The sequence below is a fragment of the Aedes albopictus genome, chromosome 1 (assembly GCF_035046485.1).
Source record: "Aedes albopictus strain Foshan chromosome 1, AalbF5, whole genome shotgun sequence".
Classification (NCBI taxonomy): domain Eukaryota; kingdom Metazoa; phylum Arthropoda; class Insecta; order Diptera; family Culicidae; genus Aedes; species Aedes albopictus.
The window spans coordinates 120,438,333-120,451,946 of record NC_085136.1 but is presented as its reverse complement, the minus strand read 5'-3'; the positions used below and the strand labels follow the sequence as shown (position 1 = coordinate 120,451,946).

Genomic DNA, 13,614 nt, shown 5'->3' with positions numbered 1-13,614 from the left:
ACCAGACGCGCATTGAAGTTGAGAAGCTGTTTGAGGAGAATATATGACGAAGTCACACCCCGAAATTTCAAGAGCACAAATCTGAAGAACCAAATGACGTTATATGCTGTAAAGGGGGTCGATTGGTGACCTGCTGGTGCCAGTCAAATACGAGACCCTAAAGAAGTATACGCATCTGTCATAGGATGCAAACACATTATTGGAATCTAGATTGGAATTCAAAGGAACAGCATATAACTCGATTTTATACTCACTGTTCTAGTACTTTCACCATAAACATAAAACTGTCCATAAACATAAAACTGTCATCTGCTGGATTTCCCATTCACATGGGACTATTGTGCTTTTATGTGAAGCATAATAAACATAATATAAAAAATATATCGTCGGAAAATCATGCTTGCAATGGAAAAACAGTGTTTTGTCATAAATGTGTTCTTCGAAAAAAATGAAAAAATATCATATTTTTTTTCAAAAAAAAAAAAATGTTCTAGACCCGCCGATAGAACTTTCTCCTTTAAGTCTCAAATGAAAGGGGGGACCCTTAGCTTTCGTTTGGTGGGTGTCTTAGCGATACCGATTTTTTTAAATTAATGTTGTCCACCAGACACACCGTGATATATCTATAGTTGAAATCTTTGAATCTCTGGATAAATTCCTAGAAAACCACTGAAGAGCTTAGTGTAATGTATGGAGTAATTACTGGAGGAACCTGTAGAACAATTTCTGAATAAGTTATTAGAGGAATCTCAGAAGAATTACTGTATGAATCGCTGTAGAAGAATTCCTGGAGATATCTTTGAGGATTTCTTGGAGATATCTCTGTAGAATACCTGTTGGAATCTCTGGAGAAATTTCTGAAAAAATCTCTGGAAGAATAATTACAAAAATTCAAAAGAAATTCCTGAAGGTATCTCTGCATAACGTCTACGCGGAAACTCCAAAGCAATTACTGGAGGTACGCTTTGAACCTTTCACGAAGGAAGCTTTCAAAAAAACTTCTGAATAATCCGTAGAAATCCACGGTTAAATACATGTCCTTGTTGAGGTGAGAGCTCTCATAGCAGAAGCGTCTCTAGAAAAAAAAGGAAGAGATAAAGGACGCAGGAGAGGTTTCGACACTGCGGCAACAGTATAATGTGACCATCACAGCCGTTCGGCTACAAAAAAGCCCGGCAGGGAAGCAAATGAATCCGTTAAAGCAGGAAATCTTAAGCCCATCTTGGTTGGTATGTTCGATGGGCCTACACGAGCTACCGTAGCTTCAGGTGTTTTGAACCGGGAAACAAGTCGCCTGAACGCCCTGACAAGAGCAAGCTGTGTAGGCGATGTGGAGACGAAGGCCATAAGGCCCAAGGCAGCATAAACAATCCCAAGTGCTCGAAACACGCAAACAACATGTACCCAACGGTGCCTGGTCTTCAAGAGAGACTCAGCTGACAAGTCACAGTTCAGGTAACACAGCTGGCGCGAAGGCCAATTAAAATAGCGGGTGTCTTCGATGTCTGGGCCGTGGAATGGGGACGCCGTTTCATGAACCGGCTTGATCAGATTCTGCTTGAGGATCTGACCACGTTAGATGTCAATCTGGCTAATGTGACCCGTCCTAATCTGCGGAAGTTGAGGACCTACACATGGTCTCAACCCTCTGCCTTCTTCGATCTGAAACGGGCTGGTCGTTTCCAGCCCACCCTTCCCAGCTGACAGGCATTACTGCCATTCAATCTCCTCCAGGTTGACAACCTTCAGGCCTTTCGAGCGACGCCTGCTAGCTCCTCTCCTAAACGCTGTCGCGCACACTTCTGCGATTGCTTGTTGTAAGCAATCGTTTCTGGTGTACCCTTCGGGCTACCCGCGAATGCGAAGGCCTCCGTCTGGGTAGACTTCCGCTCCGCTCACGGACGCAAAGTCAATGATGGAGTCAAGCTGCTGTGCAGTTATCTCCATGGCGGAAAGCGCATCCCTATTTTTGATTATGTACCTCGTCGACCATGACCATGACCATGACCTCTCCCGTCCTGCTTGCCAGGGAGGAAATTCGTGTACAGCTACCGCCTACTCTCCTTAGAGAAAACCTAGCTAACCCGATCTTCGCGAAGGGTTAAGCTCACCACTACCGCTACTTTTTTTTTTTTAACTATTACTGTTTGAGTTAATCCTTCGAGTAACAAAGGAAAACAGGTCCACTATGCCAGAGCCCTACATTAATACGATAACGGACAAACTATTACTGTGAGGGGCACCTAGGTATCCCACAGGCTCCGTTAAGGCACAGTATCATAACGTCCGAGGCCATAATGTCCCAGGACCTTATGGCGCATTTTTCCGGGGCATAACGCCCAAACATACAGATATGTCACGAAGTCCAAGGAAAGAAGGTACATAGGATATTGTGACGCACCCAAACTTTTGGACGTTATTTCGCAAAAATACGCGACTTAACAATCGGAACAGTATGGCCTCGGACGTTGTGATCCGGCTTTGCGGACGATATTGATCTCATCGGCACCGATTTTAGGGCAGTGTAGAATGTTTATGCTCCTCTGAAGAGAGAGAGACAGCGAGGATAGGATGATTAACTCTACCACGACGATGTACATGATAGCGAGTAGAGACAGAAGCAGGCCTAGCAGTGTAAGTGCTGAGGTAGTGATTGATGGGGATGTGTTTGAAGTTGTAGAAACATTTGTTTGGAACACTTGTGACATGTGACAATGACGTTTCCCGTGAAGTGCAAAAGCTTTTCGAATATGGCCTTTTACGGATTTCGTAACCAGCTTAGATTCCGTAACTTGCAAACGCAAACGAAATACGCTCTGTATAAGATGCTAATTATTATGGCTGCCTCTACGGCCACGAACCGTGGACGTTAAAGGAGGTAGACCGAAAAGCTTTCCGAGTTTTTGAGTGTAAAGTGCTGTGAACAATTCTTGGTGGGAAACAAGAAAATGGAGTGTGGCTACCAACAAAATTACCAATAAAAACCTGTCTTTGATTCAGCAGAGCTTTATCCACAAAAACATGTGTAAGGGGTCATGTCAAATCGCAGTCAACATAACGCGAACTGCAACCGACCGGAACCGAATGAAGTTCATTGGAAAACTTTGAACCGTTTGATTACGAATCCGGCAACTGGGTCGCCGCATTCACGGGAAATTGCATAAGCCACTATCAGGCATAAGAGCAAGAGTCTTCACGGCGCGCGCGACCAGGTGGAAATGCACCACTCAGCACAACCCAATGGGCACCTGACTGCTGTTGCTGTTGGTTGGTGTTGTTGTGAACTTCGTAACTTCGCCAACAACGGTGTTTGTTTTGAAAAAGCGAAATTTTCGCTTTCGCAGCTTTTTGCAGTCACCGGAGCGTATTTGCTTCCCAGATTGGATACACATCAGGCACCACTTCTGCGTAACGTTTTTATCGCATAAGATGAAAACATCACCGCGGTCCGCGAGAGCTTTTTGTCCACTCTTGAGCTGCTTTGTGTGTGGTGAAAATTATCAAAATTAGGCACAACAAATTGTAGGATTCGTGCCGGCCACCACAGTGCAGTGGCTGAAGTTTTATTTCTTTTGGTAATGAAGCAATTTTCGGAGCCGCAAATAAAGCGCTCCAATTAACATTTTCCCGCCATAACAGCGCTGCAACAACAAGGGGCGAACTATCTTTGGCCGTCAACGTTTTGTTTAAAGCTTGATCTCTCAACGCAGCAGCAGCAGCGGTCATCTTCGTACAGTGTATAGGATGGGTTGCACAATGCGCACGAGAGCAACGGATCGTTGAAGATGCTACGGGTAGGGTACCCGAGCGGAAAATAAAAATAAACTTGAAACATATATTAGTGTGGTGATGCAATAATGGTAAATAGCCTTATTTGGTAATACTATAAATTCAATAACAAGATGATAACTGCATTAAAAACAGAACGAAGTAACACACCTAATTAAGGATGCAGTCTTTCACGAAATCTGGTCAATTTGTCTGCTTCGCGGATGACATGACTTCATTGCCAAAACATTGTAATAATGTATCAATGTTTTACTCGATGTTGAGTGAAGCCTGGAACACATAGCGTACGTTTGCGTAGAATTTGACAGTAAACTCATGCGAAAACTGTCAAACAGTGCTGTTTATTGTCACGTGACTTTGATAATTGAATATTGCTACAAAACCTCGTTACTAATATCACGCTCATAATTTCATCGGCGAACAAGTGTTTGGGTGTCCTTTTTTGGCCTACCATAGAGGTTGGAGTTACTAAGTGATTACTTATTACACTTAAAAGGGTACAAATAGAAGGTTTCTTTTCCGAAAAAAAATGATATTTTACATGACTGATTATTAATGCTCTACGGGGTTATATGTTTGAAACCGAAGAGGATATTTAATTTTTAACAAAACAAAATCATCCAGAGTTTTTATGATTCAAGAATCTAGCCAAGCTAGGAGAAAATTAGTTTTTTCTTGTTTTATTTTGAACCACAAAAAAGATGAAAAATAACATTATTTTTACAATTGATATCGTTTTTATTAACTTTCATTACCCAAACCAGCACGGGCAGTGTTGTTCCGCGGTGAAAAATCGACACCACCCAAAATCGACGACACCCCAACTGTGCGAAGTGATTTTGGTATAATTGTGTGGCATAACACTGCCGCGCCACCGCTTCATCATGATTTCAAACTTCACGCAGTTGTGGACTTTTATTGTTTACAAATTTCCTCCGGTCCGCTCTTGTTGAGGGTTCACTTTCACTACTTTGGCGATCCGGTGGGTTTCTTTCTTTGAAGTGTGTCTCGGAAAATTCAAAACATTCCATAAATGCCCACGGCGACGATCGGAATGGTAGTTTGGTTCAACACCCCCCGACCGTTCTGAGAAGTTGAGAAGGCCCAGCTCTGATGAGTAAACGTTTTTTTTCGAGGCAACTGTTTAACCGCCGAGCGTGCACCGTTTACCCTTTGACTAGGTTTCTGTGCCTTGGCGCGGCTGACTAGTCCAGCAATTAGTTCCAATTTGTATATTACTATATTTTCCAGTAATTATGCGTTTCGTTTACCGCTAGAGTAAATGCAGCTGAGTTTGGATGGTACGAGTTATTTTTTCTTCATTTTCTTACTTCTCACGTGTGTTTGAATGCTGTTAGCCTATTCAGTTAGAAAATTGAGGGGCTGCAATCTGTTGGCTCATTCGTAATGATGTTCACAACACCGCCAACTCGCTCGAAACTGTGTCAGATGCTCTGGTTTGAATTGTTGTTAGTATTAACATTTTCATCTCATATTTGTTACGGAGACTTTGATTGCAAGAGTTAAAATCGACATCAACCTTTTTTTTAAATTTACTTTCAGAAATAACATGTTTTTCCTTTGATTTTCCCAAAACTTTTCCAGAAATTCCTAGCAGGTTTCATTATTATTTTGAATATCGAAAATGTCTCAAGAAAAATCAATATAAATTGTATCAGCAATAACTTAAAAAAAACTCTGCGAACAACTTTTATTGGAAAAACATTGTGTTGACCTATTAAACCATAATTATTGTTCAAGGTGAATCATATTGGAAAAGTATCACCTCTATTCATACATCTTGAAAGTTTTCAAATGTCATTACATTAAATTTTGATTTATGTAAAATTTCTTCAGTTCGAATACGATTACCGGATTCCATACAGTTGACATTTTACATCTCTCACTATATTGAATCGGGTAACGAATTCCGGTGAGAACTTTAGTTGTATGAATATGGAATGGTTTTCCACCGGAAGCTATACCTAAGATGGAAGCCCCATCACGGTGAACAGGAGACGTTAAGCCAAAATCCTACATATATACTGTACCCTGGTCTTAGCAAATCATTCAAGAAACCAACAGAGAAAGATAACGAACTGATTTACCGGCATCGACTTTTAACATGAAACAACAGAACGTCATGAACTGGAACATGGAACGTTTCAACACTAGCTCGGCAAGGCCAGATACAAAGTTACGTTAGTAAGTATTCCATGCAAGAACATAAACCAAAGTTACGCAGCGACCGACGCTGCCGAACAACAGGACGAGGAAAACTTCTACAGTGAATTGGATGGCGTCATGGATAAAGTTCTATAGGATGACTTCAACGCCAATACGGACTATGAGCATGTCATGGGACGTTAACGCCTCTGGGCTTGCTCTTTTACCATCGACCAGTGTATAAACTCTCGTGATAAATAATGGTGTCCGGAATAAACGCAGCGGTGACATCGCGTCTGACCATTACCTTCTTTTTTATAGAAAGAGGAAATTTGCTTCTACAGATAGCCGAGAGGTGGATCCTCAGGTAATGTGGGGTCGACTCTAAAACCTCTTTCTCTCTCTTCCTTACCTTCGCGGTACGCCCGTTAGGGATGACTTCGAGAAGGGGGATGACTTCGTACAATGAGTACACTCTAATGGTAAGCGTTCCACCTGCTACCGCCTCAAGTTGTTCGCTCTTCCCCGGAGGCTCGGGCCCTGGCTAGTACATAGACTACCCGTTGGGCTTAAGCTCCTGGATGGGAAGGGGTAGCCAACTCAACTAGCTGGACCAACTCAAATAGCTAGACCATTACCTTCTAATCGGAGACATCTGACTACGCATTACTCGGATCCAGCGGTAGGATGAAAGACACAAGCGACGATTCAACATACGCCGACTAAAAGTTGGAGCTATGTAGAGATCGTTTGTTGACGAACTTTAAACTCGAGCAGCGGATGCTCCGGAAGGTGGCAGCGTATAATAGCAGTGGACCGCCACGAAGAATGCTGTGTACACTAAGTCTTAAGCACTGATTTCAGGTCGTCGGATTTCACGGAATTACGAAAAACTCGCGAACTTTGTGGGTCGGACTGAGTGGGAATTTATTAACACTGGCCTCAATCGTTCACAATTGTACAATATCGAAACACGCGACGTAGGTTGAAACTCGATCTAGACGTGCGAGAGGTTTATTGCGGACTAATTTATTACAAGTTTCTGACCTGCCTGCCGACCGTGTGCGATGTTTTTTGACCATCGTATCGCTACCTGCGGTCGGCCCTCATCGTTCGTGAGGCGATCGATATGATACGGGATAGACTTATAATTCGCTTCAGTTAGAGTAGTGCGACTGTATCTTTTGCTCGGACACTAGCGTAAGCTAGTGATCTTGTAGTAATGGTAGTTGCAATGCAAATTAATGGCCTAACTTGACGATCGGCGCAAACATACCGGCCGCCTTGAAATGACTAAATTTCAACTAGTAGGCTGCTGATGTAGTTCGTCACTTGGTTCGTCCTTCCTAGGAGCTCGAGTACGTTTCCTCACACGGTCTGTGTGGCACAATCGCATGAAGCGGGAGGCTTGTCCACGAAGTTCTCCACGAATCGTCTCCGGCTGGCGTCCAATCGACCTCGGCTGAGGGATTCTCCGACGTGGTTGCTATGAATGAGATGAGAGGCGATTTTTTAACTGTAAAATTGAACATGTAAACGACTTCCCTGGGTCGCGGAGGCCGTCCGCCTCCGCAGGCACCGAGGCGCCACCGGGACTCCCGTTGACTTCTTCTTGGACGACGGTTGACTGCTCCTGGGGTCGGAACATCATCAGCTTGGCACTCAGGACTGTGGCGTCACACATCTGGGGTTCGCTAAGATGCTGGAGCTCATCGGTTGACATCTTGGACGACGATCTTACTCTGCGTGACATCCTGCTGACCAAATGGAATGGTGTTTGATTGTACGAATTGACGAACAACATGCAAGACACGTAACTTTGTGTGGGGATTCCTAAACCCCCACAGAATACTTGACGCAACAACTTCATTAGCAGACGAAACAGGACTCGATAATAGACTGCTAGAGCGGCGAGCGTCTTGGGTCTAACAGACATCGTGTGGGTGGGTTGACAAACGGACTTCACGTAAGCGGATGGACGGCTCCGGCCGCCGTGGGCGAACTTGGCTATAGAGGACGAAACATTCTCTGAGCTTTTTGACTATCATTTAAAATACAAAGACTTAACTGGGACGCGGAGACCCGAAGGCCTCCGCAGCGCCGGAGGGCACTCGATGAAGAAGGAATCAATCCTCCTCGTGAGCTGACGCTGGTGTCGACTCGTTGTCCCGTATTGGTAGGACACAAACTTTGGATATCGCTCGTAGAAAATCTCCGTCCTTCGTGTGAACTTTGCCGACACGAATGTTGCCGTCCTTTCCTGGGTGAATCTCTGTGACCCGACCCAGCCGCCATTTGAGGGGCGGCACGTTGTCCTCGCACAGCAGTACCATGGTGCCGACGAAAAGGTTGTTACGCTGTTTGGTCCACTTTGTACGGGTGTGCAGGTTTGACAAGTACTGGGTTGACCAACGATTCCAGAATCGTTGAAGAAAATACTGCACACGCTGCCACTTCGAAAGCCTTGATTCGTTGAGGTCTTGCAATGATGGTTCTGGGATCGCTGTGAGCGGCCTGCCCACCAGGAAGTGACCGGGAGTTAGGATTTCCAGGTCGATTGCATCGTTGGACAGTGGCGTGAGGGGTCTCGAGTTGAGACACGCTTCAATCTGTGCCAAAGTGGCCATTTCGTCTGAGACGAGGACTGTATTGCCTAGGGTACGCTTCAGGTGTTCCTTCATCGACTTCACGGCGGCCTCCCACAGGCCACCGAAGTTAGGTGACTTCGCCGGGATGAATTTAAAGTTGATGTTCTCCCAGGATGTCTCCTCAGTAACCGCTTTCACGAAGTCTTGGTTGTTGAACAATTTTCGAAGCTCATCCAGTTCTCGCCGGGCGCCGACAAAGATCGTTGCATTGTCGCACATGAGTATTTCAGGCCGACCTCGACGGGAGACGAACCTTTTCAGTGCGGCGATGAAAGCTTGAGTTGTAAGGTCTCCCACGACCTCTAAATGGACCGCCTTCACAGCGAGACATACGAAAACGGCAACAAAACATTTTATCGGACCGCCCTTGCGATAGGGGTACTGGATATAGAACGGACCACAGTAGTCCACCACTACGCGTATGAATGGTGGAGCCGGAGTGACACGTTCTGCAGGTAAGTCCGCCATGAGCTGCTCATGAGCCGTCGGCCGTGTCCGAAAGCATTTGACACAGCGGTGGATGACCTGCCGAGCCAGGTTGCGAGCAGACAATGGCCAGTACTTCTTCCGCATGCTGGCAATCAAGAGCTGCTGTCCAGCGTGAAGGTTCTTTTGATGGTAGTGAACGTCGATGATAATCGATAGAGGATGATGGTTGTCCAGAACGATTGGGTGCTTCCGCCCAGCCGAAATGTTAGCGTTCTGCAGCCGGCCGCCGACCAAGATGATTCCATTGAAAAGGCGTGGAGCTAGCTTTCTTAATTTCGATGTTGGTTTAACTTCACCGGTTCTGCGAAGCGCGATCAAATCCTCCGGGAAGCTTTCTTGTTGCGCTAAGAGTAGAAGCTGGTGTAATGCCTCTGACCGCTCTTCGTGCTTGACAAGGCCTGTTTTCCGATCATCGGGGTTTCTGCAATTATGAACGAATCTCCGAAGAAGGGAACTAAGTCTTGGAGTGACGATCGAAGACCAAAAATCGGGCTGGGTTCTACAACTTGAGCTGGAGCCGCTACCGCCGTTCGTTCTTCAAGGAGTGAAGGATCCAGATCCTCCAGGTTGATTGTAGCGGTTTTCGGCCAGGAAGACTTGTCCAAGCGCAGCCACGGTGGACCTTGCCACCACATCTCGTAGTCCTTCAGTTGATCTGGAGGCATGCCTCTTGACAAAACGTCCGCGGGGTTTTCCAGCCCAGCGATATGGTTCCAAATGCCTCCGCGGGTGATGTGCTGTATCTCGGACACTCTATTTGCAACGAAAACATTCCAGCGTGACGGAGCAGCAGCGATCCAGCATTTAACGATCATCGAATCCGTCCAAAAGTACGGTTGGGCAGTGATTTTGATACTTTGGACGACCTTCTCAAACAGATGAACTCCGGTGAGTGCGGACGACAGCTCCAGACGAGGAATTGAGGTCTGTTTCCGTTTTTTCTCTAGATCTTCGAGCGGTGCCACTCGAGATTTCGCGGTGAGTAGTACTGCTGTGACAGTGCCGTCGAACGAAGTGCACCGCAGATAGATGCAGGCACCATACGCTTTCATGGACGCATCACAGAACATATGGAGTTCGGCAGATATTGTGTCGCTTCCAAACGCAACCCAACGAGGAACGCGAAGCTGGGTCAGGTCCTCCAAACTTTCTCGAAATTCTCTCCACCAGTTTTGAAGCTCGTCAGGCACAGTTTCGTTCCAGGAACACTTTGTTCTCCAAAGATCCTGGAGAAAAACCTTGGCTGGAACAAGACTAGGTCCAACCAGGCCTAGCGGGTCGAAGAGCTTCGCGAAATCGGACAGGATGATCCTCTTGGTGATCTCAGTAGCAGGGTTCCACTGAGGCACAGTGAACCGAAAAATGTCCGATCGGGGTTCCCATTTGATTCCAAGGGTCTTAACGGTGGGGTTTGAGAGCTCGAGGTCCAACGAAGAGCGTTCGTCGCGCAGATACGGAGGAATTTGATCCAGCAGTTCTCGAGAATTTGAACTCCATTCAAATTGCTTGAATCAGGAACTTGAGCAGATCTTTGTAGTTCGGAACCTCTTTGGAGTTGTAGTGCGACTCCCACTGCATCAACGTTGTGGGATGTAGCCGCTTGCAGAGCATGTACTGAAGTAGCGTACTCCAGCCATCTGGATCTTCACCGATCTTGGTCAGCATCTGAAGGTTCTTTTCAAACCCGTTAACGAGTTTGCTCAAAGTCTCGCAGCTTTCTTGACGAAGTGGCTCGAGAAAGAACAAAGAATCAAGGTGAGTCATCACCAATAGCTTCTTATTCTCGAAAGCGTTTTCCAATGCCTCCCACGCAATGGCATAATTGGCGGAGGAAATCTCAATCGCGGCGATCTCCTGTAGTGCTTCCCCGGTGAGGGATGTGCGTAGATAAGTAAACTTATCCATGTCGGAGAGGCTATTATCGTTGTGGATCAGGTTCTTATAGGTGTCTCGGAATGTCACCCAATCCGTCATCCTCCCACTGAACGTGGGCAGTTTCAACTCGGGTAATTTCACTTTAGATTGCGGCACAGCCGCCGGTTGGTGGTGTTGAGGCTGCTGCACACGACTCGGACCAGCTTGAAGCATACTGAACAGCGCTTTCTTCAACTGGTACACTTCGTTCTCGAAATCCTTCAGAATTCTCGCATTATCACGATCATGCTGCCGCTGTAGCTTGACGTGACGTTGCAGTTTTGTCTCCTCCGTCTCTTCGGTATCCGTGGAAATCTCATCATCTGCTGTGTCGTCGGTTAGCAGCTCGATTCGCATCCGCACATCGGTGAATTTCTGCCAAATTTCATCTAGCTTGGCTAGGCGTAGGTCGACGTCATGCCTATCCGCACCGGCTTGGTGGGATTGCACGAACTCCTTCAGGTTCTCAAGAGAAATTCGCACGGACCGCTCCTGCTTGCACAGAAGGCGGTAATCATCACTCACTGGCATAATTAATCACTGTTAAGTCACACTTGCACTTATCCACTTCACCTCACTCGATCGCGACACTCGAATCGACCACGCGGATTGACTGGACAATAGAGGCTCTTGACTGGGAATTGAACAAAGCAAACCAACCTACAAAGCGGACAAAGCCAACAGAGACGGTGGACTGGTCAGGGCTCAACTCAGCTAGGAATAATTTGGACGACACACGTGTTTCATGCAAGCAATAAGGGGAATCTTTATTAACATTCCAATTTTGATTCACTCTCAACCACTTTTTCATCGGCGGCGATCACACATGCAATAATCGCGCCACAGACAAACCTGCCCTCAGTACTTATCCTGATCTCTGGCAAATCTGTCCGGTCTCCGCAGGAAACTCCGATGACTTCAGGAACCGCCGCAGCTCTCCGCCGCAGGAACGACAGCAAGCGATGAACGATGGCAGCCACACTCGATGAGGACGCCCGTGTCCTATTGTTCTCCCTTGTGGAGAATAATCAGCGACCACGCGGTACACCACAAATCACGAAAAAGGTCCACTAATCTTCCGCCTTTCCCGACGATCCGGTTCGATTCGGACCAAAATGTATACACTAAATCTTAAGCACTGATTTCAGGTCGTCGGATTTCACGGAATTACGAAAAACTCGCGAACTTTGTGGGTCCGACTGAGTGGGAATTTATTAACACTGGCTTCAATCGTTCACAATTGTACAACATCGAAACACGCGACGTAGGTTGAAACTCGATCTAGACGTGCGAGAGGTTTATTGCGGACTAATTTATTACAAGTTTCTGACCTGCCTGCCGACCGTGTGCGATGTTTTTTGACCATCGTATCGCTACCTGCGGTCGGCCCTCATCGTTCGTGAGGCGATCGATATGATACGGGATAGACTTATAATTTGCTTCAGTTAGAGTAGTGCGACTGTATCTTTTGCTCGGACACTAGCGTAAGCTAGTGATCTTGTAGTAATGGTAGTTGCAATGCAAATTAATGGCCTAACTTGACGATCGGCGCAAACAAATGCCTTGATTGAAATCAGCGAGAACAATCTGAGTGAGCTGCGCACTCAGTTAAAAGAGTAGATAACTGACGCAATCTAGCGGAAGTTTGAGGAGCGCATAGAAGCAAAGGCCGCGATACAGTAGGCAAGAACAAGAGCAGCCAAATACGGGTCCCATTAACGGTACGACATTTTCCGAAAAAATGTTACACTGATGGCTCCTGTTGATGGCAGGTGCTGGTGTTTATTTTCGTGAGCTAAGTCTGTATCAGTCTTACTCACTTGGTAGACACTGCACCGTTTTTTAGGCCGAAATTTTTGCTCTCATACGAAATCTTTGCTTATTTGCAATCGACACTTTAGCAGCACGTAATGGGCAAAGTAATATACTTTTGTTCAGATAGTTGGGCTGCTATTAAAGCACTAAAGCAACTCTAGGTCGAAGATAGTTATCGCTTGTCAAACTCAAATCGAGGAGCTTAATTTAGCAAACGCTGTTCGCCTTGTATGGGTACCTGGCTATTCTTCCATCACTGAAAATGAATTGGCTGGTGAGTTAGCTCGCACTGGAGCATCATATGACTTCGTTGGTCCTGAGCCAGTTGTACGCTGTATACGACGAGCGAGTTTTTTGGGTAGTGTTGTACTTTTTACAATAGCGCGAGTCTTGAAGGGGTTTCAGGGCGCTGTTTGAACCCATTGTTGCATTAATACCCTCTTTGAGTGTTTTTTTTTTCTTATTTCCGTACCTGTCCATATACCCCTCCTAATCCTTATTTCCTTTCTTTTCCCTCAGGTAGATGATGAAATAGGTTATTATTTTTAATAACCAAATGTCAAAAATGGAGGATAACGTGCCTCTGGAGCCGGTCTTCTGATATCTGATACCCTTACTTTCAACTTCTTAATCCATCTAGGGAACTGTGCAGCACCTGCACAGTATTTACCACCTTCCTCCTACCTAACGGCATTCACGTACCAATGTGTCAACTCTCTGTCAAACAGTCTTCAGAAACAATCCGCATGAACTTAAGCAGATGCAAAGAATTCAACCTCATCGGTCTGCCATA

General features: G+C 45.9%; 2 protein-coding genes across 3 annotated transcripts in view; one reads left to right on the top strand and one right to left on the bottom strand.

Annotated features, from left to right (window-relative positions):
- Positions 1-13,614, top strand: part of LOC109402216 (myosin heavy chain 95F) — a 123,982-nt gene that overhangs the window by 36,664 nt on the left and 73,704 nt on the right. The window lies entirely within an intron of this gene.
- LOC134289211 (uncharacterized) lies at positions 8,082-10,162 on the bottom strand. The gene is made up of 2 exons (XM_062855103.1): positions 9,564-10,162; positions 8,082-9,513 (listed from the first exon to the last, which is right to left on the bottom strand). Exons 1-2 carry the CDS (start codon positions 10,160-10,162, stop codon positions 8,082-8,084), a joined length of 2,031 nt encoding a protein of 676 aa, XP_062711087.1.